General features: G+C 45.0%; 1 protein-coding gene across 3 annotated transcripts in view; it reads right to left on the minus strand.

Annotated features, from left to right (window-relative positions):
* The window catches only part of PPP4R3A (protein phosphatase 4 regulatory subunit 3A), a 51018-nt gene extending 43117 nt beyond the window's left edge, over positions 1–7901 (minus strand). For 2 of the 3 annotated variants that reach the window (XM_015144381.3, XM_077941626.1), the window contains exons 1-2: positions 7418–7901; positions 6849–7047 (exon numbers count right to left, since the gene is read on the minus strand). In XM_015144381.3, coding sequence (XP_014999867.1) covers positions 6849–6990 — 142 coding nt within the window. In that variant the 5' untranslated portion in view covers positions 6991–7047; positions 7418–7901. Of the gene's footprint in view, positions 1–6848 lie in introns of all 3 variants that reach the window. The other variant, XM_077941625.1, reaches the window with a different exon arrangement.
* Between the last annotated feature and the right edge of the window lie 20091 nt (positions 7902–27992).

Here is a 27992-nt window from a genome sequence, read left to right on the forward strand (position 1 = left end):
TCTGACCTCCTTTTCTAATTATAGTAGGGGTAGAGGGAGACCCACCTACAACGAACATGGAGTTCTATCAAGAGGCAGAAACAGCACAGAATCCCAGTTTCACCATTCGCTAGCAGTGCTGCCTTGAACAAAAACATTTCTCCATGTCTCATTTTCTTCATGCCTTAAGTATCAGTGAGAATTTAACCTGTTTAACTCTGTAAGATGTGAGTCAGAGAACAGATAAACTATACTGAAATGTAAATAATACTTTATAAAATTCAAGGTAAAAACTCAATGTAAACACACTATTCTGCATGCCTTGGCAAGTAATTCATAATAAAGAGCACAAATATGATTATGGCTAAAGACACTCTTCAGTGTGTGGAGGAATTCCAACTTCCTTACATTTCTTTCTTTTAAAAATTTGTTTTTAGAAATAGGGTCTGTCACACAAGCTGGAGTGCAGTAGCACAACCATAGTTCATGGCAGCCTCAAACTCCTGGGCTCAAGCAATTCTCTGGCTTCAGCCTCCTGAGTAGCTGAGACTACAAGTATGTGCCATGTGACCGGCTAATTTTCCAACTTTTTGTGGAGACAGGGTCTTGCTATGTTGCCCAGGCTGGTCTCTAACTTCTGGCTTTGAGCAATCCTCCCCCAGCTTGGCTTCCCAAAGTGCTGGGATTACAGGTGTGGGCCACTGTGCCCGGGCTCTCTCTCTCTCTATATTTATATATATATATACACATACACACACACACACATAAATACACACATATATATATATTTTTTTCCTGATACAGGGTCTTTCTTCATCAGTCAGGCTGGAGTACAGTGGCTCAGTCACAGCTCACTGTAGCCTCGACCTCTGGGCTCAAGCAATCCTCTTGCCTCAGCCCCAAGCGGCCGGAACTACAGGTGTTTACCACCACACTTGGCTAATTTTAAAATGTTTATTTTGTAGAGATGGGGGTCTCACTTTGTTCCCCAGTCTTACATTTATCAATTGTAAAACTGGCAGGTGGATGTGGTAAAAATCATAATGGTGAAAAGTAGTACAGTGGGGCAGAGGGAGACAGGGTATCAGGAAGAACAGCTAATGGATGCTGGGCTTAATACCTAGGTGATGGGTTGACCTGTGCAGCAAACCACCACGGCACACATTTACCTATGTAACGAACCTGCACATGTACCCCGGAATTTAAAATAAAAGTTGAAGAGAGAAAAGCAGTATAATGATTTGACCACAAAGGGAGAGGACAAATAAGGTATGAAATTATTATCCTTACTTCAAGTCAACAGACACAGCATACACTGAAGTAATTAAAAATAAAAACAAAATTATCTGAAATGGAAGATGGAACTTTGCAGGTACATGGCTATCATAAAAACTGAGAGAAAATAAGGTAATCTATCTTCATTAAAGAAAAGCACGGGCTAGGTGTGCGGTAATCCTAGTACTTCAGGCAGCCAGGTGGGAAGGATCACTTCAGACCTGGAGTTCGAGACCATTCTGGGCAACACAGTGAGAACCTCTCAAAAAATTCAAAAATGGGGCCGGGCACAGTGGCTCACGCCTGAGCCCAAGAGGTTCAACACCATCCTGGGCGACAAAGACCCACCCCCTTCCAAAAAAAAAAAATTTTTTTTTTTAAATTACGCAGGCGCAGTGGTGGGCACCTATAATCCCAGCTAGGCAGGAAGATCAACTGAGCCCAGGAGTTTGAGGTTACAGTGAGCTATGATCCTGCCACTGCACGACAGCATGGGCAACAGAGCTCTTAAAAGCAAAAGTTAAAAAAAAAAAAAAAAAAAAAAAAAAAGAAAAGGGCAGGGTGTGGTGGCTCACCTGAGATCAGGAGGAGTTCGAGATCAGCCTGGCCAACATGGTGAAACCCTATCTCTACTAAAAACACAAAAATTCACCAGGCATGGTGGCAGGCACCTGTAATTCCAGCTATTCGTAAGGCTGAGGCAGGGGAATCACTTGAACCTGGGAGGCGGAGGTGGCAGTGAGCCGAGATTGTGCCATTGCACTCCAGCCTGGGTGACAAGAGTGAAACTGTCTCAAAAAAAAAAAAAAAAAACCGAAAAAACAAAAAACAAAAGGGATGTGTTCTTCCAACCAATTTTGCCAGCAGAAACCTGCTGGATGAGGACGCAATCCAAGAAATGGGCCCAGAAGCTTAGTGGGACATCCCTTTTCCTCTAAAGCAAGTTAGGCTGAGTGCCAAGTTTACTGAGTTTTGGAAGGGAAGGGCATACAGTACTTACCCAGACAGATCTGCTCTGTAATATGAAGACCACAAGTACTTCCATTTATAAATTCCCTTCTGTGATTTTTAGATGAGCATATAAGCTCCCCTAACAGGAACTGAGCCTACAGTTGAGACAGCATTATCGTAGCTTCCCCTTCCACAAAGATAGACCCAATAATGAGAAAATTTTAAAACTACCCAGCCTTTCTATAACCATGCTACAACTATATACATTATAAACTTCCCAAACACTTTGTCATTACTAAGTAGTGTTTACAGTTTAAAACGAATTGCCTGAATTTGAATCCCAACTCATACCATCTTAATAGATGAATGACTTTGGACATGTTGTCATCCTTTCTGAGAGAACTTACTAAAAAAAAGAAATGAGGCCAGGTATGGTGGCTCACGCCTGTAATCCCAGCACTTTGGGAGGCTGAGGAGGGGGAATCATCTGAGGTCAGGAGTTCGAGACCAGCCTGGCCAACACGGTGAAACCCCGTCTCTACTAAAAACACAAAAATTAGCCATGCAGGATGGCGGATGCCTGTAATCCCAGGCTTGAGGCTTGAAGCATGAGAATCCCTTGAACCTGGAAGGTGGAGGTTGCAATGAGCCGAGATCATGCCACTGCACTCCAGCCAGGGCGACAGAGATTCTGTTAAAAAAACAAAAACAAACAAAAAAAATCCATCATTTATTTCACAGATATGCAAAAGCCCCATCACCCTATCTCTAGCACTGACCAGTTTCTCACCAAATTAGCTGACAGCCTATTTCTAAGGTAGATGATTAACACATCACAAAAACTTAATTTTATAGAACATAAAATATTGCAAAAGTGTTAAGAATCAAGTATTTGTTTTGTTTTAAAGAAATAATCTGAAAATCAACAGATTTTTTTTTGGGAAAAGCTACAAGTAATTTAGAAAAAAAAACTTCAACACAACCATGATTAGGTCTAGCCCAAATACGGAAAAGCACAATAATTTTAAGTTTCTATTGGACAAATGACTCAGTTTATGGAAAATCAGAAATACTTTCCACTTTGCTCATGACAATAAAAAGAAAATATCAATCATCCTATGATGGAGAATGGAGCAAGCACACAGTAATGGCTGACCCCAACTAGCAGTCAACACAAAAACATTCATGTAAAGCTTGTAGATAAACTACAATTGAGATTTTTATTTGAGAATCAGTCTTGCTCTGTTGCTCAGGCTGGAGTGCAGTGGCGCTGATCTCAGTTCACTGCAAGCTCCGCCTCCTGGGTTCATGTCATTTTCCTGCCTCAGCCTCCTGAGCAGCTGGGACTATGGGCGCCCACCACCACACCTGGCTAATTTTTTGTATGTTTTTAGTAGAGATGGGGTTTCACTGTATTAGCCAGGATGCTCTTGATCTCCTGACCTTGTGATCTGCCCGCCTCGGCCTCCCTAAGTGCTGAGATTACAGGCATAAGCCACCGTGCCCAGCCGAAAATATCTTTAGGCTGAAAGTTATTTTCATTTTCTTTAAAATACAACTTCAGGCTAATAGAGCAGCAAATGCAAGTAGACAGTAACATGGGGGTTTAATAGGGCTAACAGCACTAACTAAATCAGAGCACTGTTGTGAGAATTATGTAAGTCAATGTAAGTAAATTGCTTAGAGTTTGGCACACAGAAGGTACTCAGTAAATTTTGACTTATCCCTACTTAGATGTTGGAAGAAATGTTAATCATCAAACTAATTACTGACAATATCTCACAAGTATCCTGGAATTTTTTCTAAGTCCAGGGTGCGTGTGTGTGTGCGTGTGTGTGTATGACAGGGTCTCCCTCTGTCACCCAGTGCAGGGGCATGATCATAACTCACTGCAGCCTCCACCTCCTGGGCTCAAGTGATCCTCTCACATCAGCCTCCAGAGCAGCTAGGATTACAGGACCCTGCCACCGCACAAGCTAACGTTTGTACATTTTGTAGAGATGGGGTTTTGTCATGTTGCCCAGGCTGGTCTCGAACTCCCGAGCCCACGAAATCTGTCTGCCTCGGCCTCCCAAAGTGCTGGGATTGTAGGCGTGAGCCACCGCACCCAGCCTTTTTGGATTCAGTTTTCCTTACAGCCTAAACTTACAAGGCACATCAGTAATTGAGTTAAGCTATCTCCCTGCTAGATAAAGACTAAAGTCATTTTGTTGTAGTCATTTAACCTCCAACCTGCGAAATGGAGGAAGAGAGATTTGTGGCTATTTCCAAAACGGTAAAAATATAAATGGAGGTTGGGCACAGTGGCTCACGCCTGTAATCCTAGCACTTTGGGAGGCCGAGGTGGGCAGATCACCCGAGGTAAGGAGTTCGAGATCAGACTGGCCAAAACGGTGAAACCCCATCTCTACTAAAAATACAAAAAAATTAGCCAGGCATAGTGGCACATGCCTGTAGTCCCAGATACTAAGGAGCTAAGGTAGGAGAATTGCCTGAACCCAGGAAGTGGAGGTTGCAGTGAGCCGAGATCATGCCATTACACTCCAGCCTGGGCGACAAGAGCGAAACTCCATCTCAAAAAAAAAAAATATATATATGTATATGTATATATTATATATACTATATATGTACTATATACTGTATGTACTACATATTATATATACTATATAAGTACCATACGCTATATGTACTACATAATATATACTATATATGTGCCATATACTACATGTACTATGTATTATATTATATATACACACACAGAAAAAAGTTTTATATTAACATACAATTATATTAACATAGAATTATGCAGAAGAGCATATTTCTGATAGTATGACATTAACCTTTTATGCTTAAAAATATCTTAAAGGATTTTTTGTATAATGAATCAAATTAAACCCATGATGTGAAGGTTATATGTATTATTTTTAACATGGAGTTCAAAGAATTGATCTCAAATCTACACATGCTTTCAGCTGGGATGGTGGCTCACGCCCGTAGTCCTAACACTCCGGGAGGACTAGGTGGGTGGATTGCGTGAGGTCAGGCGTTCCAGATCAGCCTTGGCAATAGGACAAAATCCTGTCTTTATTTTTATTTTTTTGAAAGTAAAAAATTAAGAAGAAACCTACAGATAAATCTACTAAAAGCCCATACCTTCTAACATACTATGTAAAGTTTGCCAAATGTGTGAAAGATCTAGAGTAGGTTATTACGTGAGTCACATACAAAATTACACTAACACTTGACATTCAAATTGTATTTTAAGTAGCCAATAATAACTCAGGCCCAGAAAAATACACCCAACATTCAAAAAATTTTAAATGCCCCCAAAAGGAAATAATTTCTCTCCAGATTTAAGTCATTTCGGGTAACCTTATAACCTGTGGGCAATATACTCCAGATTACCACTTTCAATTTAAATAGAACATCAATGTTCCCAAAGTCTTCAACTACAGAAGGGCTAGTCTTGTTGGTTTTTTATGGAATTGGAATTCTGGGTAGAGTCCAACTGAAGAAAATTCCTTGAAATTAGTCTGTAATAATTCAGACACAGAATCACTACAATCATAATAAACTGACCTCGTTAGCAACTGTAAAATATAAACCAATGTACCAAAAGAGGTGGAAGAGAACTTACTTTCACGTTTGGAAGTAACAATTTGACAACAGTTTTACCCCACTTGAATATTTTAAGTGAAATTCACTGTATATCTCCAAAAACAGTGGCAATCCCTAGAGAGAATAAGTCTTCTAAAATATGAAACACTCAGAAGATGTGGAAAAAAGAAAAAAAGGGAAACACTTATTTTCAAACAACTTAGTCTTTGAACCTTGAGGGTTGTTTCAAAATGTGTGAAGCATAAACACTAGGGAAGATCCGAAAGGTTTTAAAAATTATCTGCCAACTTCTCTGCACCTGTTAACGAAATTATGAACACCCATTTAAGCAATCAAAAAAAAAAAGCTCATATAAAATTATTCCAAACTTGCAAGATGTTTATATAGCGAGCTACACACAAAATTCTGCATTACTATAAAAAAGACAACCAACACTGGTGAACAAAAATCTCTATCTTCTCAAGGTAAAGCGTTTTCTCTTAGCGTAGAGTTGCCAGATCCAGTGTTGCCAACCTCCAACGGGATCAGAAACATGTAGCAAAAAGACGTTTAAAAAGAAAAAGAAAGAAATCACAGCAAAATGTTCTTCAAAGTATGAAAGGTCCAAGAACTTTCTTAGCTCCAAGCAAAGTTTCATGCCTGCTTTACAGATGGGTGAACTAAGGCAGAAGATCGGATTAATCAGTGTCTTTCTCAAGGTCACTCTAGTGCAAAAGAACAGTACACTCCGGACTCCCCATCTCAGGTCCTCGACCTCACACACTCCAGGGCGGCACAGCTCAACACGCTTGGCTCTCTTCGTACCCAAAATGCCACCAGGCACTCAGAGAAAGGAAACATTTCAGGCGCTCTCCGGGGAGCTCCCGCAGGACTGGGGTACCTGGGGCCCGCCCTCCCCCGGGGTGGCTGCCGTGGCCAGCCGTCCCTCCGTTCTCGTGGAGCGAGCGCCATGCCCCGCAAGAACCAGGGAGGCGGCCCAGGGCCGTGGGGGCTGCGAAGGGCCCGCCACGAGGGGCTTCACTTACCGTCGCTCTCAGCCCTGACAAGCAGGGACATGCCCTTCAGCCGCTCCACGTAGCCAGACGACACATGCCCGGTGCCCCGGTCGTCCCACTGCCGGTCCTCGTTGAGCGTGTACACCTTCACCCGCCGCCGGGTGTCGGTCATCGTGCCGCCCGGGAACCGGGGCGGGGGCCCCGCCAGTAGACGCCCAGGAAAGGGGTCCTGGAGAGGCGAGGGGCGAGGCGTGAGGGCGCCCGCGAGCGGAGGGCTCCCCGGCCTCACTGCCGCCGCTGGGCGCCGCGGGGCCGCGCCGCCGCCTGCATGGCCCGCTCCCGGGACCGAGTTCTGGGCCGCCGCCTTTCCTCGCCTCCGGCTCCCCGGCGCTATTGTCCAGGCCCGGCGAGCCCGGCGCCCGGCAGCCCCGAGGGGGCCGCGCAGCGCTTCGTAGCCTCCCGCCCCGCAGCGCTAGGAACTCGGGGCTCCCGTCACTGCCCTGCTCCCGCCTCCGCCATGATCTCCGCGAAGCAGCTTCCCGCGCCGCCGCCGCCTCCTCAGGCCGCTGCCGCCGCCGCCATATTTTCCTTCCTTATACCTGGCCCTGCCACCGCGGCCAGTGGCTCCCTTCCGCTCCCTGCTTCAAACGTCAGAAGCCGACAGGCGCCTGATCCTTCTGCAAATGCTACCACTGCCTGGGAGACTCTGAAGCCCCCGGCCGCCCGACCGCCCCGGGCTAGTGGAAGTCGGTTTCCCTCCGCCGCCGCCTCTTCCGTCTTCCTCACACAGCCAAAACCGCCGCCATCTTGGTTCGCCCCTCAAAAGCGGCGCGCGGGGCCACCCAGGGAGCAGCTGCAGGGGCGGCTCGGAGCCCCACCATTTAAAGAGACAGCAGCGAGACCGGGAGCCTTACTGCGGCGGAGGCTTCCGACGGAGGCGGGAGGCGGGCGCGGAGTTGCCGAGGTGGCGGGAGCGCAGGGAGCGGAGGAGGCGGGACGCTGACTGCGCCGGTGACAGCCCGAGGCTCCCTCGCGCCTCCCTGCACGCACCGTCGTGCGAGCGCGGGGCGGTGTGTGCGTCCGTCGCGCTCTGTGTTCGTCATCAGCCCCGCTCCAGGATGCGCGAGGGGCGTGGATCCGTCTGCGGCCTCTGCGAGCGGGCCCCGGCGTCTCGGCCTCGGGTCCGCCTGCCGCCGCCTTCTCTTGTTCCTTCCCCTGTCCCTGGCCTGCGGACGCCGGGCGGCGTGGGCCCGGGCCCCTACCCGCTTCCGAGAGCGTTTTCCCGGGGCCGCCTTTGCGGCTGAGTCGGGCGCTCGGGACCCACCCGGCCCCTTGCGGACTTGAAGGAATGAAATGGAAACGCTTCCGGGGAAGGTCGCGGGTGTGGGCGGCTAGGTTGGCGCAGCCTTGGGAGCCGCCATGGGTCGCGGACTGGCGTGGCCAGTGTGGAAACTTGGGACTGTTTGCGTTTTCTGGGCGTGGGACCGAGTCCGAAGTGACAATTCTAAAACTTCACCTTACAGCCTAGGCAAGTCCCAAGTGCTCCATTCCTTCATCCCCATCAGAACTGTCTGCGAGCCTTGTCGGAAAGGAACTTAAGGCGCTCACAAAAACAAATGCGACACTGCAAAATCGGGAGGAGTAATTCTCAGCATTAGGTAGTCCTGTGCTTTGAAGAGCTACTTGATGTCAAGTATTGCTAATCTTCACAGAGGAATAACATTCTGTTTCCTATCATGCAGCTCATGTGCCACTATTTTGGTGGCTTTTACCATTTGCTAGGCCTGGTAGGTCGGGCTTGTCCGCTAGGAATATAATGCGAGCCACACACATAACTTTAAACTTTGCGGTAGCCACAAAAAGCACGAAGAAACTGATGAAATTAGTGTTAACGTTTCAGTGCGGTATTTTCAAAATGTTATTTCAGTAATCAAATTATTAAAGATATACGTTCCTTATTAACCTTACGATGTCTTTAAAATGTGATATATTTTGTCCTTCCAGCAAGTCTCTGTTGGGATACTGAATTTTCATCAGAAATATCTGTGTTTAGATTTTATTGGAAAAAAAATTGTTTTTGAGACAGGATCTCTCTCTTGTCACCCACCCTGGAGTGCAGTGGCTCAGTCTCGGCTCATTGCCGCTTCAACCTCGTGGGCTCAAGCGATTCTCCCACCTCAGCTTCCCAAGTAGCTGGGACCACAGGTGTATACCACCACTCCCAGTTAATTAATTAAGTTTATTTTTTTTTTTCGGTAGAGACGGGTTTCACTGTTGCCCGGACTGGTAGAGTATATTAAATTTACAGTTGAGAATGTAGATTCACATATTCTGTTATTCCAATCATACTTAACTTTTCCAAAAGCTGAATCAAGTGTCAATTTTTAAATTTAGCTGGGCGCGGTCGCTCACGAGGTCAGGAGTTCAAGACCAGCCTGGCTGACATAGTGAAACCCCATCTGTACAAAAAAATACTAATTAGCCGGTCATGGTGGTGCGTGCCTGTAGTCCCAGCTACTTGGGACGCTGAGGCAGGAGGATCTCTTGAACCCGGGAGGCAGAGGTTGCAGTAAGCTGAGATTGTGCCACTGCACTCCAGCCTGGGCAACAGAGCAAGACTCTGTCTCAAAAAATAAAATAATAATTTAAATTTAAAAATCAAGTAAAAAAATTCAGCTTGTGAGTAGCACTAGTCAAAATTTGAAGGCCCGGTAGCCACATGTGTCTAGTGGCTACAGTTTTGGAAGATTCGAGTGCTTGACATTGCCAGGAATCTTTTAAACCTGCAATGTGGCTGGGCGCGGTGGCTCCCACCTGTAATCCCAGCACCTTGGGAGGCCAGGGCAGGCAGATTGCTTGAGGCCAGGAGTTCGAGATCAGCCTGGCCAACATAGCAAAACCCTGTTTCTACTAAAAATACAAAAATTAGCCAGGCATGGTCCCAGCTCCTTGACTCTGAGGTACAAGAATCGCCTGAACCTGGGGAGGCGGAGAGTGCAGTGAGCCGAGATTGTGCCACTGCACTCTAGCCTGGGTGTCAGAGCAAGACTCTGTCTTTAAAAAAAAAGAAAAGAAAAAAAGAAACCTGTAAAGTATTGGTGTTACTATACCCATCTATTAGGAAGGAAGCTAATAGCATGAACAGGGCTGAGGGGTTTCTAGGATACAGGACTTTCAGTTTTAAATTCCTTTAGAAGTTGGGACCTTCCTCCCCAGCAACTTAAAATATAAAGATATAAACAGGGCGTGGTGACTCACAGTTGTAATCCCAGCACTTTGGGAATCCGAGGCTGACGGATCACGAGGTCAGGAGTTCGAGACCAGCCTGGCCAACATGGTGAAAACCCCGTCTCTATTAAACATACAAAAATTAGCAGGGCGCAGTGGCACGAGCCTGTAATGCCAGCTACTCAGGAGGTTGAGGCAGGAGAATTGCTTGAACCCGGGAGGCAGAGGTTGTGGTGAGCCAAGATCACGCCATTGCACTCCAGCCTGGGCAACAAGAGTAAAACTCTGTCTCAAAAAAAAAAAAAAAAAAAAAAAAAAGGCCGGGCGCGGTGGCTCAAGCCTGTAATCCCAGCACTTTGGGAGGCCGAGGCGGGTGGATCACGAGGTCAGGAGATCGAGACCATCCTGGCTAACATGGTGAAACCCCGTCTCTACTAAAAATACAAAAAACAAGCCGGGAGTGGTGGCGGGCGCCTACTGTAGTCTCAGCTACTTGGGAGGCTGAGGCGGGAGAATGGCGTGAACCCGGGAGGCGGAGCTTGCAGTGAGCCGAGATCACGCCACTGCACTCCAGCCTGGGAGACACAGCCAGACTCCGTCTCAAAAAAAAAAAAAAAAAAAAAAAAAGGTATAAACGAGTGCTTGAAAGACCAGTCGGAAACTCGCTGTTCACAAACAAAACTGGAAAATTATGAAAACAAAGCAATAAAGCAATCGCTTTTTCTTTAAAAAAAAAAAAAAAAAGGCAACAATTTTTATTTATTTATTTATTTATTTTGAGATAGAATCTCCCTCTGTCGCCCAGGCTGGAGTGCAGTGGCATGATCTTGGCTCACTGCAACTTCCGCCTCCCGGGTTCAAGTAATTCTACTGCCTCAGCCTCCCAAGTAGCTGGGATTACAGGCGCCTGCCACGACGCCCGGCGTGGAGGCAGGGTTTCACCATGTTGGCCAGGCTGGTCTCAACTCCTGACCTCAAGTAATCCATCCGCCTCAGCTTCCCAAAGTGCTGGGATTACAGGTGTGAGCCACCACGCCTGGCCAACGATTTCAAGTATTAGGGCATGAGAGCAATTTTGTCAATTTTTGATGCAATTATGACATTGGTAAATTTATTCGTATGCTAATACTTATTTGATCCCCAAACCAAACATGAAATACTTTCTAGAAAATAATAAAGTAAATGAAAAAGTAATAAATGGAATAAGGTTAAAAATTATAGTTTATGGAACATACCATAAAATATTAGATTTAAATGAAATTTAATACAATACAATCTTAACAGTTCTATCAGTCTGGATTCTACCAGAGAAACAACCAGTAGAATACATCTACACAAAGATGGAGTGAGTTATCTCAAGACATTTGTTTACATGATAATGCAGTCTGGGTAGGCAAGTCTAAAATATGTAGGACAGGTCAGCTGCAGAGGGGAAACTGAGGCAGGAGCTGACACTGCAGTCAACAAATTCTTCTTCCTCAGAGAAACATATTAGCGCTTTTTTTTTTTTTTTTTTTTTTTTTGAGACAGAGTCTCACTCTGTCGCTCAGGTTAGAGTGCAGTAGCACAATCGCAGCTCATTGCAACTTCCACCTCCCCAGGTTCAAGCGATTCTTGTGCCTTAGCCTCCCAAGCAGCTGGAACTGTAGGCCTGCGCCACCATGCCCTGCTAATTTTTGTATTTTTAGTAGAGATGGGGTTTCACCAAGTTGGCCAGGCTGGTCTCGAACTTCTGCCTCAAGTGATCTGCCTGCCTCAGATTCCCAAAGTGCTGGGATTACAGGCTTGAGCAACAACACCCAGTCCTGATTTGCTTTTAAGGCCTTTAACTGATTGGATGAGACCCACCGAGATAACCTGAGATAATTTTCCTTTAAAGTCAACTGGTAGTGGATGTTTAATCATATCTACAAGTACTCCCACAGCAATGTCTAGATTAGTGTTTGTTTGCTGGGTGGTATAGCCTAGCCAAATTGCCAGAAAGGCTGGGTGTGGTTGTTCATACCCATAATCCTCGCATTTTGGGAGGCTAAGTGGGAGGATTGCTTGAGGCCAGGAGTTCGAGACCAGCCTGGGAAACAGCGAGACCCTATCTCTACAGAAAATACAAAAATTAGCCAATTATGGTGGTGTGTGCCTGTGGTTTCAGCTAGTCTGGAGGCTGAGGCAGGAGGATCCCTTGAGTCCAGGAGGTAGAGGCTGCAGTGACCCAAGATCATGCCACTGCACTCCAGCCTTGACAACAGAGTGAAACTCTGTCACTGAGAAAAACAAACACATGCAAAAAAATAAATTGCCACAAAACTGACTTATAATAACTTAATCATATTCCATGCACAAATCGTGATATGGTTAAGAAAATACCTAATGGAATTCAATAAGGGATGCTGCAAATCACAAAAGGCTGAGAGACGCTGTCTTAGTGGTCAAGCATGTAGAGGATGGATCACCAGTCCAGGTCCTGCCTCTTAGCAGTTGTGTGACATTTCCAAGCATCTTCAGCTCTCTGTACCTCAGTTTCCTCATTTGTAAGATAGGAATAATGTTAATTTCTAGGGCTGTAAGAAATAAGAAACTGATTCTTCATTCTTCCTGTGCTGTAAATATAAAGCTTTCCCACTGAACCTTTTTACCTTCACCTACATGCATAACATAGATTTGTAAAGTATGTACTGGAAGGAGCCTGTTCAGTACATAGTATCTGTACCTATTTATGTTACTTACCTTGATCCATGTTGCATTCATCATTTTATAATATTGCCTGCCTTAGGTTTAAAATCCTGGAAAGGTCAGCGACAAGGCTGCTGGCTTGTATGCTGTCCATATCCAGAAGGTGCCACCCACGTAGATGAGCTCTGTGTTTGCCGGTGAAGATAATGGTGTCTGTATGGTGAAAAGGGCATACCACCAGAAGTTAGAGGAGTTGAGTCTTTATTTTGGTTCAGCCACTAAGTTGGTGGTCTAGGATAAGAACTTGGCCTTTTCTGACCTTAGTTTTATCATCCTGATGACTTAAAATTTTTTAAAATTTATTTTTATTTTATAAATATATTTTTTATTGACACATAATATTTGTAAATATGAGGTACAGGTGATATTTTGTTACATGCATAGAATGTGTAATGATCAAATCAGGGTATTTAGAATATCTATCACCATGAGCATTTATCAATTCTGTGTGTTGAGAACATTTCAAGTCCTCACATGTAGCTATTTTGAAATGTACAATACATTGTTGTTAGCTATAGTCACCCTACTGTGCTACAGAACATTGTAACTTATTCCTTCTGAAACCACCTTTGCAAAATTATGAGAGTAAAGAAATCTGACATAGTCGACTCCATCTTGCATCTGACCCCCAAGCTGCCCTTGGCCATTCCTGGACATAGGCCAAACTAGCTTTGGAAGGAATTCAGTGTATAGTTTAATTTGAAAACAAGGACATTAACAATTCCTCCCTAAAACTAACCCTTTTCTTGCTCAGGGACAGAAAACTGCATTTTTAAGAGTAATGAAAGGCCACAAGAATAGCATTATGGGAGGGGCATGAACTCTGCTAAAATGCAGGCAAAATTTCTATAACCCATAACTGCTCAGGAGTCCTGTGGCCAGAGGTCACAAGACTTGTGACCTTTCCAATTGCTCCTATAGATAACAACAGTATTGTTGAACCTAAGATTGTTTTTTCTAAGATGTTTTTCAGACTGACCCCACCCAGACTCATGACTCATGACTCAACTGGTCCTGTGACCCCACCCAGAGGCGGACTTACACACACCTTTATGATTTCATCTTCAAGCAGTCAGCAGCACCCATTCCCTAGTCTCCTGCCCACCAAATTGTCCAGAAAAACCCTAGCCTCTGAGCCTTCAGGGAAACTGATCTGAGTGATAACTCCCGTTCTCACAGGTGGATGGCCTCTAGTCAATTACACTCTTTCTTTACTGCAGTGCTGTGGTCTCAGTGGATTGATTTTGTCTGTGCAGCAGGCAGGAAGAATCCCTTGGGCGATTACATTTCTATTTATTATAACTGCATGTTTGCATGTTTGTATCCCCCTTTTCTTCTTTTAGGCAGAGTCTCACTCTGTCATCCAGGATGGAGCGCAGGGGTGTGATTTCAATCACTGCCTCAGTCTCCTGAGTAGCTGGGAGCACAGGTGATCGCCACCGTGCCCAGCTAATTTTTGTAATTTTTTTAGACACGGGGTTTCTCCATGTTGCTCAGGCTGATCTCAAAACTCTTGAACTCAAGCGATCTTCCCACCTTGGCCTCCCAAAGTGCTGGGATTACAGGCGTGAGTCACTGTGCCTGGCTGTTTGTACTCATTAATTAGCCACTCTTTGTCCTAACCCTCAACATCCTTCCCAGACTCTGGTAACTATCGTTCTACTCTGTACCTCTATGAGATCCGCTTTTTTAGCTCCCACACCAGTGAGTGCTTGTGATATTTGTCTTTTTGTGTCTGGCTTATTTCACTTAATATAATGATCTCCAGTTCCATCCATGTGGCTGCAAATGACATGATTTCATTCTTTTTTATGGCTGAAAAATACTCCATTGTGTAAATATACCACATTTTCTTTATCCATTCTTCTGATGATGGACACTGTTGTGAAGAATGCTGTAATAAACATGGGGATGCATGTATCCCTTTGAAATTGTGATTTCCTTTCCTTTGGTTGTATGCCCAGTAGTGGGATTGCTGTATCGTTTGGTAGTTCTATTTTTAGTTTTTGGAGAAATCTCCATGCTGTTCTCCGGGGTGTCTGTACTAATTTACATTCCAACCGCAGCGTATGAGAGTTCCCTTTCCTCTGAGTCCTTCCCAGCTTCTGTTATTTTTCTGAAACGATGATGATTTTTAAGGACACTTCTAGCTTTCAGATTCTGTTAAGTGTGCAATGATGGTTGTAAGAACAACAGAAATCACTAAATTCTCCCCATAAAGGTGGATGTCGATCTGACCACACATGAGCATTTTTATGACATTCGTTAGAATCTTACTACAAAGCACTATGCTCTCTCTCTCTCTCTATATATATATGAAAATAATCACCAGAGAAAATACTCAACAAAATAGGTATTCCAACAATCATCTCACCCATTTTTGTCCTATTTTCTTTTTTTTCTTTGAGATGGAGTTTTACTCTTGTTGCCCAGGCTGGAGTGCAATGGCACGATCTTGGCTCACTGCAACCTCTGCCTCCTGGGTTCAAGCGATTCTCTTGCCTCAGCCTCCCAAGTTGCTGGGATTACAGGTGCACGCCACCACATTGGGCTAATTTTTTGTATTTTTAGTAGAGATGGGGTTTCACCATGTTGGCCAGGCTGGTCTTGATTTCCTGACCTCAGGTAATCCACCTGCCTCAGCCTCTGAAAGAGCTGGGATTACAGGTGTGACCACCGTGCCCGGCCTTTTGTCCTATTTTCATAAGTTATGTACATACTTAATTTACAATGTAATATTTGTGATAAAATTATTAAAGAAAAATTCATGACACTATTAAACATGATAAGGCAGACTTTATTCAAAGGGAGCCATGGTGATAGGTATAGGGACGATTGCAGTGGGGTCTCATAGTTGGGGAAAGAGATTGGACTCAACTCTGTCTCCAACAAGGACGAGTGAGGATTTATCACCAAGGAGCGAGGTGGGAGTGGGTGGAAAATTACTAAGAAGAAACATGAAGGATTAGGGGTTTCTGGCTAAACCAACTTGATAGGATTATTGCTAAAGGCAGATCAGCGTGATAAGATGTGGAGGCTGGTCAGATATAAGCGTGGAAGATTTTTCACTAAACCAATTTATCAGGATTCTTGCTCAAACTGAATTCAATAAGGACAGAGAGAGAAGCCCAAGATTGAGCCTAGTGCGGGGAGGACTCAGAGGAGCCTCACTGAGGTTTTGGTCAAAGGAGAGTCTTTGTCAAATGTTGAAGTTTCCCTTATCCTACCCTTAACATAATGACATTGGGAACAAATCAGAAAAGAAACATAATTTTAGATAAAAGCTGGAGCAGCCACAAACTAACAGCTTAGAACTCACTACCATTCACAATTCATTCCTTTGTACATAGAACAACCTCACAACGTGCTGACAGGCAAGCATTCCTAGTTAACAATAATCAAAACAAATGGGAAATATATTTGTAAAGACCAAAGCGAATTAAAGAGATTCCTTAAGTCTGTCTGTCATTCAGCTAGCATGCTTGGGAATTATTCAAAATACTGCTAGGCTTGGTGCAGTTGTCCGTGCCTACAATCCCAGCACTTTGGGAGGCCAAGGCAGGAGGATCATTGCTTGAGCCCAGGCGTTTGAGAGCAGTCTGGGTAACAAAGTAAGATCCTGTCTCTATTAAAGTAATAATAATAATAAATATATAAAATGCTTCTGGAGGGCTGGGCGTGGTGGCTCACGCCTATAATCCCAGCACTTTGGGAGGCCAAGGTGGGTGGATCTCTTGAGGTTAGGAGTTTGAGACCAGCCTAGCCAACAGAGCCAAACCCCATCTCTACTAAAAATACAACAATTAGCTGGGCGTGGTGGCATGTGCCTGTAACCTCAGCTACTTGGGAAGCTGAGGCAGGAGAATCGCTTGAACCCAGGAGGCAGAGGTTGCAGTGAGCCGGGATCATGCCATTGTACTCCCACGCTCCAGCCTGGGTGACAGAGCAAGATTGTCTTTTTTTCTTTTCTTTTTTTGGTAGAGACGGGATCTTACTTTGTTGCCTAGGCTGGTCTTGAACTCCTAGACTTCAGTGATCATTTTGCCTTACCCTCCCAAAGTGTTAGGATTACAGGCAGGAACCACTGTGCCTGGCCTAAAATGGCAAATTTTATGGTAAGTATGTTTTACCATGACAAAAGAAGTCTACACTTTAGAAGCTGAATTCTGGTGGTGATATTAAAGACAGATTGAAGAAAGTCAAGAACGGAGTCCGGGAGGCCTGCTTGGACATGATGTCCTAGCCAGCAAGAGATTCTCAGGAGGGCGTGCACCAGCACCAGGGCAGAGTTTTGGAAACAGAATGGTGATGACAGAGCTATTTTAGATGTACAGTCAAGAAGAATTAGACACTCACTGACCGTCGAGGTGGGGAGGAGTCATAGATTTCTAATATTTCCAAGTCACGTGACAGAAAGAATATGGGAAAGGGAACACAAAAGAAAATTTGATAGAAATAAGTATAATTTACAAAATAAAGAATACGAAAGCGGTTTTCATTAAAGGATTGTGAAGCAATCATTGCCTCTTTATCTAGGTGCAGTGTAGTCAACTCTGTTCTGTATTATTTGCAGGACCAAAGTTCATTAGTGGGGCTAAGAGCAAAGTTCCAGATTCAGATTGCACTCTGCCGTGCTTTATTCTTTTTTTCCGGAGACAGAGTCTTACTCTATTCCCCAGGCTGGAGTGCAGTGGTACGATCTTGGCTCATTGCAACCTCTGCCTCCCTGGTTCAAGCAATTCTTGTGCCCCAGCCTCCCGAGTAGCTGGGATTACAGGTGCCCACCACTACGCCTGTCTAATTTTTGTATTTTGAGTAGAGACGGAGTTTCACCATGTTGCCCAGGCTGGTCTTGAACTCCTGACCTCAGGTGATCCGCCCACCTCGGCCTCCCAAAGTGCTGGGATTATAGGCCTGAGCCACCACGACTGGCTGTAGTCTTTCTATCCCTAAATGTGTTGACATCAAGATACAACAGATAAGTCTATCAGATGAGTTTAAAGTCTGTTTTAAGTTATGAAATGTATTATACATACACAAAAATATATAAACACATTGTACAATTTATTAAATAAGATGAACTGTGAATTGCCATCTAAAATAGATCTTTCTTCTTGTTTTGTTTTTTGTTTGCTTGAGACAGAGTCTCATTCTGTCACCCAGGCTGGAGTACAGTGGCGCAATCTTGGCTCACTGCAACCTCTGCCTCCCAGGTTCAAGCAATTCTCATGCCTCAGCTTCCTGAGTAGCTGGGATTACAGGTGTGCACGACTGTGCCAGACTAATTTTTTAATTTTTTGTAGAGAGGAGGCTTTACCATGTTGGCCAGGCTGGTCTCAAACTCCTGACCTCAAGTGATCTGCCCCCCTTGGCTTCCCAAAGTGCCAACCCCCGTGCCCAGCCTCAGATAGATCTTTACCAGTATCTTAGAAGTACTCCGTGTCACTTTTCCTTTCCATCCTCCATCAGGAGAATCACTTGTTCCTTTGTTTTTGTTTTTAGTGTTAACTCCAACATACGAATTTCTGGTGATGGAAGTCCTCATCTGCACATATCTTCTCAATGAAACTGGCGATGAACCCTTCTGGTACAAAAATGAAGTGGACTAGGCCTCCAGCCGTGGAACCTCTCCTAGCTCTTCATCCCACTCCAACAATTTCCCCTCTCCCAGTTGTCCCAGTTGTGACTCAAAGGGTGGCATATCAAGGTCTTTAAATATATATATGAATTTCTAAACGATATGCTATTTACATGTAAAGAACCAAAAAACAGGCACAAAATTAGCTGCGTAAAAAAAAAAGACTACTGCCACTGTTAGAAAAAGACTCAGTCATTGCTATAGACTGAATGTTTTCATCCCCCAAATTTCATATGTTGCAACCCTGATTGCAAAGCTGCTGGTATTTGGAGATGGGGCCTTGGGAGATCATTAGGTCATGACGGTGGGGGCCCTTGTGATGGAATGAGTGACCTTATAAGAAATGTGAGGGTTTTTCCTCTCTGTGTTCTCCGCCATGTGAGGATATAATGAGAAGATCATGCACAAACCAGGAAGTAGCCCTCACCAGACACCAGATCTGCTGCTTGATCTTGGACTTTCCAGCCTCCAGAACTGTGAGACACTCAGTATATGGTGTTTTGTGACAGCAGCTTGAGCACACTAAGACAGTCATAGTCTGGGTAACTGCCTGGATTCAGTTTTCCTCAGAGTTCCTAAATGCCCCTTCTGGAGAATTCAGCAGGCAAAGCTGAGTGAGTCCGGGGAAACAAAGACTTCCCCTTCTGGAGCATCTGCAGGTTCCCCTTCTGGAGCATCTGCAGGTTCCCCTTCTGGAACATCTGCAGGTTCCCCTTCTGGAACATCTGCAGGTTCCCCTTCTGGAACATCTGCAGGTTCCCCTTCTGGAGCATCTGCAGGTTCCCCTTCTGGAGCATCTGCAGGTTCCCCTTCTGGAGCATCTGCAGGTTCCCCTTCTGGAGCATCTGCAGGTGCCCCTTCTGGAGCATCTGCAGGTGCCCCTTCTGGAGCATCTGCAGGTTTCCCTTCTGGAGCATCTGCAGGTTCCCCTTCTGGAGCATCTGCACGGCTGAGCATGGGGAGAGAAGAGGTCAGGGGAGTGACCACTTTCTATTTTCTACTTTCAGGAGATTTCTCAACTCTTCTTTACGACCCAACTATTAATTTCTTTTTCTTTTTTTTAGAAACAGAGTCTCACTCTGTTGCCTAGGCTAGAGTTCAGTAGCATGATCATAGCTCACTGTAACCTTGAGCTCCTGGGCTCAAGTGATCCTCCTGCGTCAGCCTCCAGAGTAGCTAGGACCACAGGCCTGTACCACCACACCTGGCTAATTTTTTTTTTAAAATTTTTGTAGAAATGTGGTCTTGCTGTGTTGCCCATGCTAGACTCAAACGCCTGGTCTCAAGTGATCCTCCCACCCTGGCTTCCCAGCTTGTGTGGAACCACTACACCAAACTGAATTTTTCATTTTTTAAATTATACTTTTATTTTCCAAGATCTCTATCTCTCTTTTGTTCTCTAAATGTTCCTTTCTTTCCTTCTTTCCTTGTCTTTCTTTCTTTCTTTCTTTCTTTCTTTCTTTCTTTCTTTCTCTCTCTCTCTCTCTCTCTCTCCCCCCCTCCCTCTCTCTCCCCCTCTCTCTCTCTCTCTGTCCCTCCCTCCCTCCCTCCCTCCCTTCTTTCCTTCCTTCCTTTCTTTTCTTTTTGAGACAGAGTCTCACTCTGTCGTCCAGGTTGGAGTGCAGTGGCACGATCTTGGCTCACTGCAACCTCTGCCACCTGAGTTCAAGCAATTCTTCTGCCTCAGCCTCCCAAGTAGCTGGGATTACAGGCGCCTGCCACTGCACCTGACTAATTTTTGTATTTTTAGTAGAGACAGGGTTTCACCATCTTGGCCAGGCTGGTTTTGAACTCCTGGCCTTGTGATCCACCTGTCTCCACCTCCCAAAGTGTTGGGATTACAGAAGCCCCTGCATCTGGCCTGTTTCTTTCTTAAAGTATTTCATTTTTGTTTTATGGATACCACATCTTCTGTCTCTGAGGATATTGGCAGGTTTTTAGAAATTTTCTTTCCTTCTTTCTTTCTTTCCTTCCTTCCTTCCTTCTTTTTTTTTTTCTTTTGAGACAGGATCTTGCTGTGTTGCCCAGGCTGGAGTGTAGTGGTTTGATCATAGCTCACTGCAGTCTCAAACTCCTGGCCTTAAGTGATCCTCCTACCTCATCCTCCTGAGTAGCTAGGACTACAGGCATGCACCACCACACCTTGCTAATTTTTAATTTTTTTTTATGGAGACAGAGTCTCACTTTTTTTGCCTAGGCTGGTCTCAAACTCCTGGTCTCAAGCAATTCTCCTGCCTTGTCCTCCCAAAGTGCTCAAATTGCAGGTGTAAGCCACTATACCCAATCAAATTTTTCATTTTTTAAATTATGCCTTTTAACTTTTAAGATCTTTCTTCTGTTCTGTGAACATGTCTTTCTTAAAGCATTCCAATTTTGTTTTATGAGTACCACATCATCTGTCCCTGAGGATACTGATTGGTTTTTTTAGAAATTTTCTTTTTTTTTTGAGACAGGGTCCTGCTCTGTTGCCCAGGCTGGAGTGTAGTGGTGCAATCATAGCTCACTGCAGCCCTGACCTATGGGCTCAAGTGATCCCCTCACCTCAGCCTCCTGAGTAGCTGGGACTACAGGTGTGCACCACCACATCCTGCTAATTAATTTTTTTTTTTTTTTTTTTAGACAGAGTCTTGTTCTTGTTGTCCAGGCTGGGTGCAATAGTACGATCTCTGCTCACAGCAACCTCTGCTTCTGGAGTTCAAGTGATTTGCCTGTCTCAGCCTCCTGGGTAGCTGCGATTACAGGCACCCATCACCACGCTCAGCTAATTTTGTGTTTTCAGTAGAAACGGGGTTTCTCCATGTTGGTCAGGCTGGTCTCGAATTCCTGATCTCAGGTGATCCGCCTGCCTCGGCCTCCCAAAGTGCTGAGATTACAGGTGTAAGTCACCATACCCGGCCAATGTTTAAATTTTTTTTTTTTTTTGAGATGGAGTCTTGCTGTGTTGCCCAGGCTGGAGTCCAGTGGCGCAAACTCAGCTCACTGCAAGCTCCGCCTCCTGGGTTCACGCCATTCTTCTGCCTCAGCCTCCCACGTAGCTGGGACTAGAGGCGCCTGCCACCACGGCCCGCTAATTTTTTTTATATTTTTATTAGTGATGGGGTTTCACCGGGTTAGCCAGGATGGTCTCGATCTCCTGACCTCGTGATCCGCCCGCCTCGGCCTCCCAAAGTGCTGGGATTACAGGCGTGAGCCACCGCGCCCGGTCTTTAAATTTCTTTTTTTGTAGAGACAAGGTCTTGCTTTGTTGTCCAGGCTGGTCTTGAACTCCTGGTCTCAAGCACTTCTCCCATCTTGGCCTCCCAAAGTGCCGGGATTGCAGGTGGGAGCCACCACACTCAGCCAGAAATTTTTCCTAAGAACAGTCTCTGTTTCCTCCAAGTTACTCTTCTACTTGTTTGCTGTTTGGCATCGTCTTCCATGTTACGGACTTTTCTCAAATATCTGATGGTCCTTGGCTGCCTACTCATGTTTAAGAACAGGGCACTTCGGAGCCATTTGGAAGCTACAGGAATACGTTAGATTTATCAACTGTGCATGCATTGATCCGGCTGGACCATTTTGCTGAGAAACATAATGATTTAACATCTTTAAAACGTTTTTCTCTGTGATCAAATTCTGCAGAGAAAAGTATGCCAACTGCCTGCATAGGAGAGGCAAAAGGCTTCTCATCAGCCCCAAGATTTAATGGCAAAACTTTCACCTTTTAAAAAAGTAGTCCTTCTTCATACTCTCAGACTCACCTTACTCTTGTTCCAGGCATCACTGCAGTGACCAGAGCTGTATGGGCACTCATCAGATTCACACAGATGCACCTTCACAGCCTCACCACAGTCCTGTGTTGCATGCTTCTCACCTCCCTCCCCGGGGCTCCTCTAATGCTGTAGGTGGGGATGCTATGAGAACCTGCTCTTTGTCCATGAAAGCATAACCCATAAGTGCAGGATAATTAACACCCCATCAGGTCCACCTTGGATTTAGGAACATTTGAACTAATGGACAGATGCTATCCCTTTCTCTCCACTAGACCAATGCTTCTGAGGGCTCAAGCAATCATCTACCCATGGCAGTGACCGTCTTTGCTAACACCTCTGTCAACTGACTCCTCCTCCTGGTCTGCAATGTATTCGTCTTTTTTTTTTTTTTTTTGAGACGGAGCTTCACTCTGTTGCCCAGGGTTGGAGTGCAGTGGTGTGATGTTAGTTGACTGCAACCTCTACCTCCCGGGTTCAAGCGATTCTCCTGTCTCAGCTTCCCAAGTAGCTGGGATTACAGGCATGCACCACCACACCCAGATAATTTTTGTATTTTTAGTAGAGACGGGGTTTCACCATGTTGGCCAGGCTAATCTCGAACTCCTGACCTCAGGTGATCCACCCACCTCAGCCTCCCAAAGTGCTGGGATTACAGGCGTGAGCCACCACGCCCAGCTCTTCCTTGCTTTTCTCCATAGGATCACACTCCCCAACAGAAACTCATTCTCAAGACTTTGTCTCAGCCTCTGCTTTCTGGGATCCCTTAGGTAAGACACCCTAACGTCAGCTATACTTGATGTCCTCCAGCCTATGGCTTCCATGTGTGTGCTTCTCAAGCAAACTCATCCAAATGGACTGCATCCAGGTGAAACTGGCCTTCAGGATCACATGTGAGGCTGAGCCTTACACTGGGAACAGGCCTGTCTGCCACAACCTCACTCAAGTCTTAATGCTCAATAGAGGTTCTGAAAGACATGGACTGTCTCTTGTTCACTGTTGGATGCATAATGCCTCCTGATTCATTCCGATATCAGCTGAATGAATGAGTGAATCCATTTGCTAGGAAAAATGCTGGAAATGACCAAATGCTAATATAATGACCAAACGCGTTAGTCGTTGTTCCTCCCCTGGTTTATCTTGAGAGTGAATATTTCTGCCCAGGTCAATACTCTACTCGTGCCATAATTTTCCTCATGGTAGATCAAAGAGGGCTTCTGTATCAGGCTGTTCTTGCATTGCTGTAAAGGAATACCTGAGACTGGGTAATTTATAAAGAAAAGAGGTTGAATTGGCTCACAGTTCTGCAGGCTGTACAAGCACGGTGCTGGCATTTCTGCTTGACTTATGGGGAGGCCTCAGGGAGCTTTTACTCATGGTAGCTTTTACTCATGACAAAAGGTGAAGTGAGAGCGGACACATCACATGGCAAGAGCCAGAGCAAGAGAGAGGGCGGGGGAGGTGCCACACACTTTTTTTTTTTCCCCAGGCAGTTTTTCACTCTGTCTTCCAGGCTGGAGTGCAGTGGTATGATCTCAGCTCACTGCAACCTCCACCTCCTGGGTTCAAGCAATCCTCCAGCCTCAGCCTCCTGAGTAACTAGGATTATAGGTGCGCACCACCATGCCCAGCTAATTTTTGTATTTTTTCTAGAGATGGGGTTTCACCATGTTGCCCAGGTTGGTCTCGAACTCTTCAGCTCAAAGCGATCCGCCTGCCTTGGCCTCCCAGAGTGCTGGGATTAGGGTTGTGAGCCACTGCGCCTGGCTGCCACACAGTTTTAAACAATCAGATCTCATGTGAACTGAATGAGCACTCACTCATCACCAAGGGGATGGTGCTGAGCCATTCATGAGGGATTCATCCCCATGATCCAAACACCTCCCACCAGACCCCATCTCTAACACTGGGATGACATTTCAACAAGAGATTTGGAGGGGAAACTGTATCACATAGCTTTATCGCATCCGAACTGTATCGCATAGCTCCCCCGTGTCTGCTTGGATCTCTGGGGGCCAAAAAGAAGCCTATGCTTTTGGCCGGGCGCGGTGGCTCAAGCCTGTAATCCCAGCACTTTGGGAGGCCGAGACGGGCGGATCACGAGGTCGGGAGATCGAGACCATCCTGGCTAACACGGTGAAACCCCGTCTCTACTAAAAAAATACAAAAAACTAGCCGGGCGAGGTGGCGGGCGCCTGTAGTCCCAGCTACTCGGGAGGCTGAGGCAGGAGAATGGCGTGAACCCGGGAGGCAGAGCTTGCAGTGAGCTGAGATCCGGCCTCTGCACTCCAGCCTGGGCGACAGAGCGAGACTCTGTCTCAAAAAAAAAAAAAAAAAAAAGAAGCCTATGCTTTTTTCTTTTGTTAGCCATGTTGTCCTATGTGTACTAACAGCTGGGAAAACCAAAACGCCATTTGGACTGTTCCAAATTCCCATCAATACCAGGAGAGACTCTAAAACTGATAGATTGGGAACAAGAGGGTTCACAGCATGGATCTGGGATCCTGTATCACACCTGGGATCATCTCATCTCGATTAGTGGGAGGAAATTAAGATAGAGGCGAAGGGGCTATCCTCTTTCTACATTTTTTTTTTTAAACGCACTACACCAATCTAAGGGGCTACCTTCTTTAAGACATGCTGGGGTAAGAGCTGCAACACTTACTATGTTGCAGTGGGCTCTAGGTGAAAAACGATCATGCTGAAAGCCTATTTAGTTTTCCTTTCTCTGGGTTGCCCCAGCTCCTTCCCTGGGCCTCCTCTCCTCGGCTTCTGCTCTTGACTATGACTTTTCGCACCCTCTTGCTCAGCTCTGGTGTTTCTTCATGGCCTCCCAGGATCAGTCTTGACTGACAATCTGCCTCTTGGACCATGAATTCTCTCCTTTCCCATACTAACCGTGTAAGCCTCTGCTCTCAGCTTTAATCCGTCAGTCCTAGCATAGGGCCGGGAAAACAATGCTGACCTTTAACTGCTGCTCAGAGAAAACACAGTGTCCCCATTTCAGTGGTTGAAGGAGGGTCCTGTTTTCATTCTTTATCATCATCTCTCCCTTCACATTTTTCTTTGATCCAACTTCAAATAGAAATTTTCAACCTGAGAAAGATGATTGGAAAAAAAAAAGCAATAATATTATAAGCACAAGTTAAACTAAACTAAACAAAAACTTCAAGGCCACCCATGTTAGGGAAAAAAAATGATACCACTGATTTTTTGTAAAACAAAATACATGTGCAGTCCCTGTAAGACTGTGTAATAAGATCTGATCTATACTTGACAAATCAAATATTGGAACCAGAGTCAGACATTTAAGATCTAGGCTGTGCTCAAAAATCCATTTCAGATCAGGTGTGGTGGCTCATGCCTGTAATCCCAGCACTTTGTGAGGCTGAGGTGGGAGAATCGCTTGAGGTCACGAGTTTGAGACCAGCCTGGACAACAGAAGGAGACCTCCATCTCTACAAAAAATAAAAATAAAAATAAAAAATTAGTTGAGCGTAATAGCACAAGCCTGTAGTCCCAGCTACTCAGGAGACTGAGTCAGGTGGATTGCTTGAGCCCAGGAGTTTGAGGCTGCAGTGAGCTATGATCATGTCACTGCATTCCAGCCTGGCTGACAGAGCAAGACCATGTCTCAAAAAATAAAAGATAAATACATTTCATATAGTCATTGTATCTGTTAAGTAAAGAGTTTTATAATATGTAAAGAGCATATCAGCAGACGTTTTTAAAAAACACATAGCATTTAGATCTCATCCATTCCATCCACGGAAAATGTACTACTACTGCCATTACTTTGAGATTGGAATCCATTCCAATGCAAAGATGCATTCTAGTTACTATTACTCTGTAACGAATTCTCTCTAAACTTAGTGGTTTAAAGTAGGCATTTTATTTTGCTCCCAATTTTGTGAGTCAGGTATTGGGGAAGGGTTTTGCTGGGCAGTTCTCATTTGAGGCCTTTCATGTAGTTGCAGTCAGATGTCAGCTGTGCTGCTGTCATCCGAAGGCTCAACTGGGCTATGAATGTCTAAGATGAAGCACTCACATGGCTTGCAGGGGATACTGGCTGTTGGCTGGGAGCTCAGCCAGGCCTGTCTGCCAGAACAGGTATACATGGTCTTTCGGAGAGGGGAGTTAGACTTCTTACATGGTGGCTGTTTTCCCCACAGAAAGCATTGTAAGAGAACCAGGCAGAAGTTGCATGGTCTTTTCTGACCTGGCCTCCAATGTCACACAGCATCATTTGTGCTTTATTTTACAGGGTACAAAGTCACCAAAGCCAGCCCAGATTTAACAGGAGGGAGTAGAGACTCCACTTTTGATGGGAGAAATGTGAAAGAACTTGATAACAAGTTTTAAAATCACCTTAGATGATGTTAACCCATAGAGTTATAAGGAAAGAGATTGCATTTACAGCCAATAATACAAGATAAATTTCGGAGAGGTTGAGGTAGGGTGTAGATGAAAAGAATCAGTTCATCTCAATTCTTTATTAAATTTTAAAAAAAAATTTAGACACGAGGTCTCGCTCTGTTGCCCAGGCTGGAGTGCAGTGGCATGATCGTAGCTTGCTGAGTCTTGAACTCCTGGGCTAAAGTGACCCTCTTGCCTCAGCCTCTCAGTTCAGTCTGCTGAGCAACTGGTACCACAGGCATGCACCACTACACCCGGCTACTTTTTTTTTTTTTTTGTAGAGACAGGGTTTCACCATGTTGGCCAGGCTAGTCTTGAACTCCTGGATTCAAACAATCCTCCCATCTCAGCCTCCCAAAGTGTTGGGATCACAGGTGTAAGCCACCGTGCCCAGCTCCTTATCTCAATTCCTAACAGACCTCACAAAGATATTGGTCTGGTTTGGAGGATAACTGGGCTCCCCACGGAATGTTCTGCTTTCTTCTCGCTGATGCAGACATATTTGCCCACACTGGGAGTGGCAGTCGGGGGTCATGGTTATAGGCAGCCCTATACCTCACCCTTCTAAATTTAATGTTCAGGAGTTAAAAGCATTTCTCACCCCATGACAATCTGAAAAATACAGGCAGTATATTTGAATGACCTGGCTTTTCTCTAAGTACTACCCTAACCACTGTGGTTGGGGGGTAAGGTATAGAATGTTTGCATCATTTAAGGATAAGCATATTCTTCTCAAACACAAGAGTTAGAAAGATTATTTGAAATGACAAAAATTAAGTCACAATCATATACATTTGATTTGATTTTAAAATAGCTAAATACAAATTTTTAATATTTACATATTAATGCCATCATCCTTGGCTTCCTATTCTACCTGGATTGGTTTTCAAAGGTGGAAAAAGAAATTGAGAGTAATGAATGCATGAATGTGTTTGTACATTCAGAAAATACTTATAAGTTATTTCCTTTTTGCCAAAAGACAGATAGTCTGAAAAGATGATCTGCCACAAAGAACACCCTGAAAATAAGAAGCCCTTTGTGATCTGCATGTCAAAAATATTAATCTGGGTACATTTCGGGATTGGGGGGTCTGTAGGGTGCAACACATAAAAGAAAATGCAGATTTAACATGACCTAAAAGGGATCTGTTCTACTCAGATGAGAGCAGGGAAGATGCACACAAACTTTTGCTCCTGACAGCCTTTTCAAAACTTAGGCAGATACGAATTTTATTTTATTTTATTATTATTTTTTGAGACAGAGTCTCACTCCGTCGCCCAGGCTGGAGTGCAGTAATGCAATCTTGGCTCACTGCAACCTCTGCCTCCCGGGTTCAAGCGATTCTCCTGCCTCAGCCTCCTGAGTAGCTGGGACTACAGGCACATGTCATCACGCCCCGCTAATTTTTGTATT

Source organism: Macaca mulatta, chromosome 7, assembly GCF_049350105.2.
Source record: "Macaca mulatta isolate MMU2019108-1 chromosome 7, T2T-MMU8v2.0, whole genome shotgun sequence".
Classification (NCBI taxonomy): Eukaryota; Metazoa; Chordata; class Mammalia; order Primates; family Cercopithecidae; genus Macaca; species Macaca mulatta.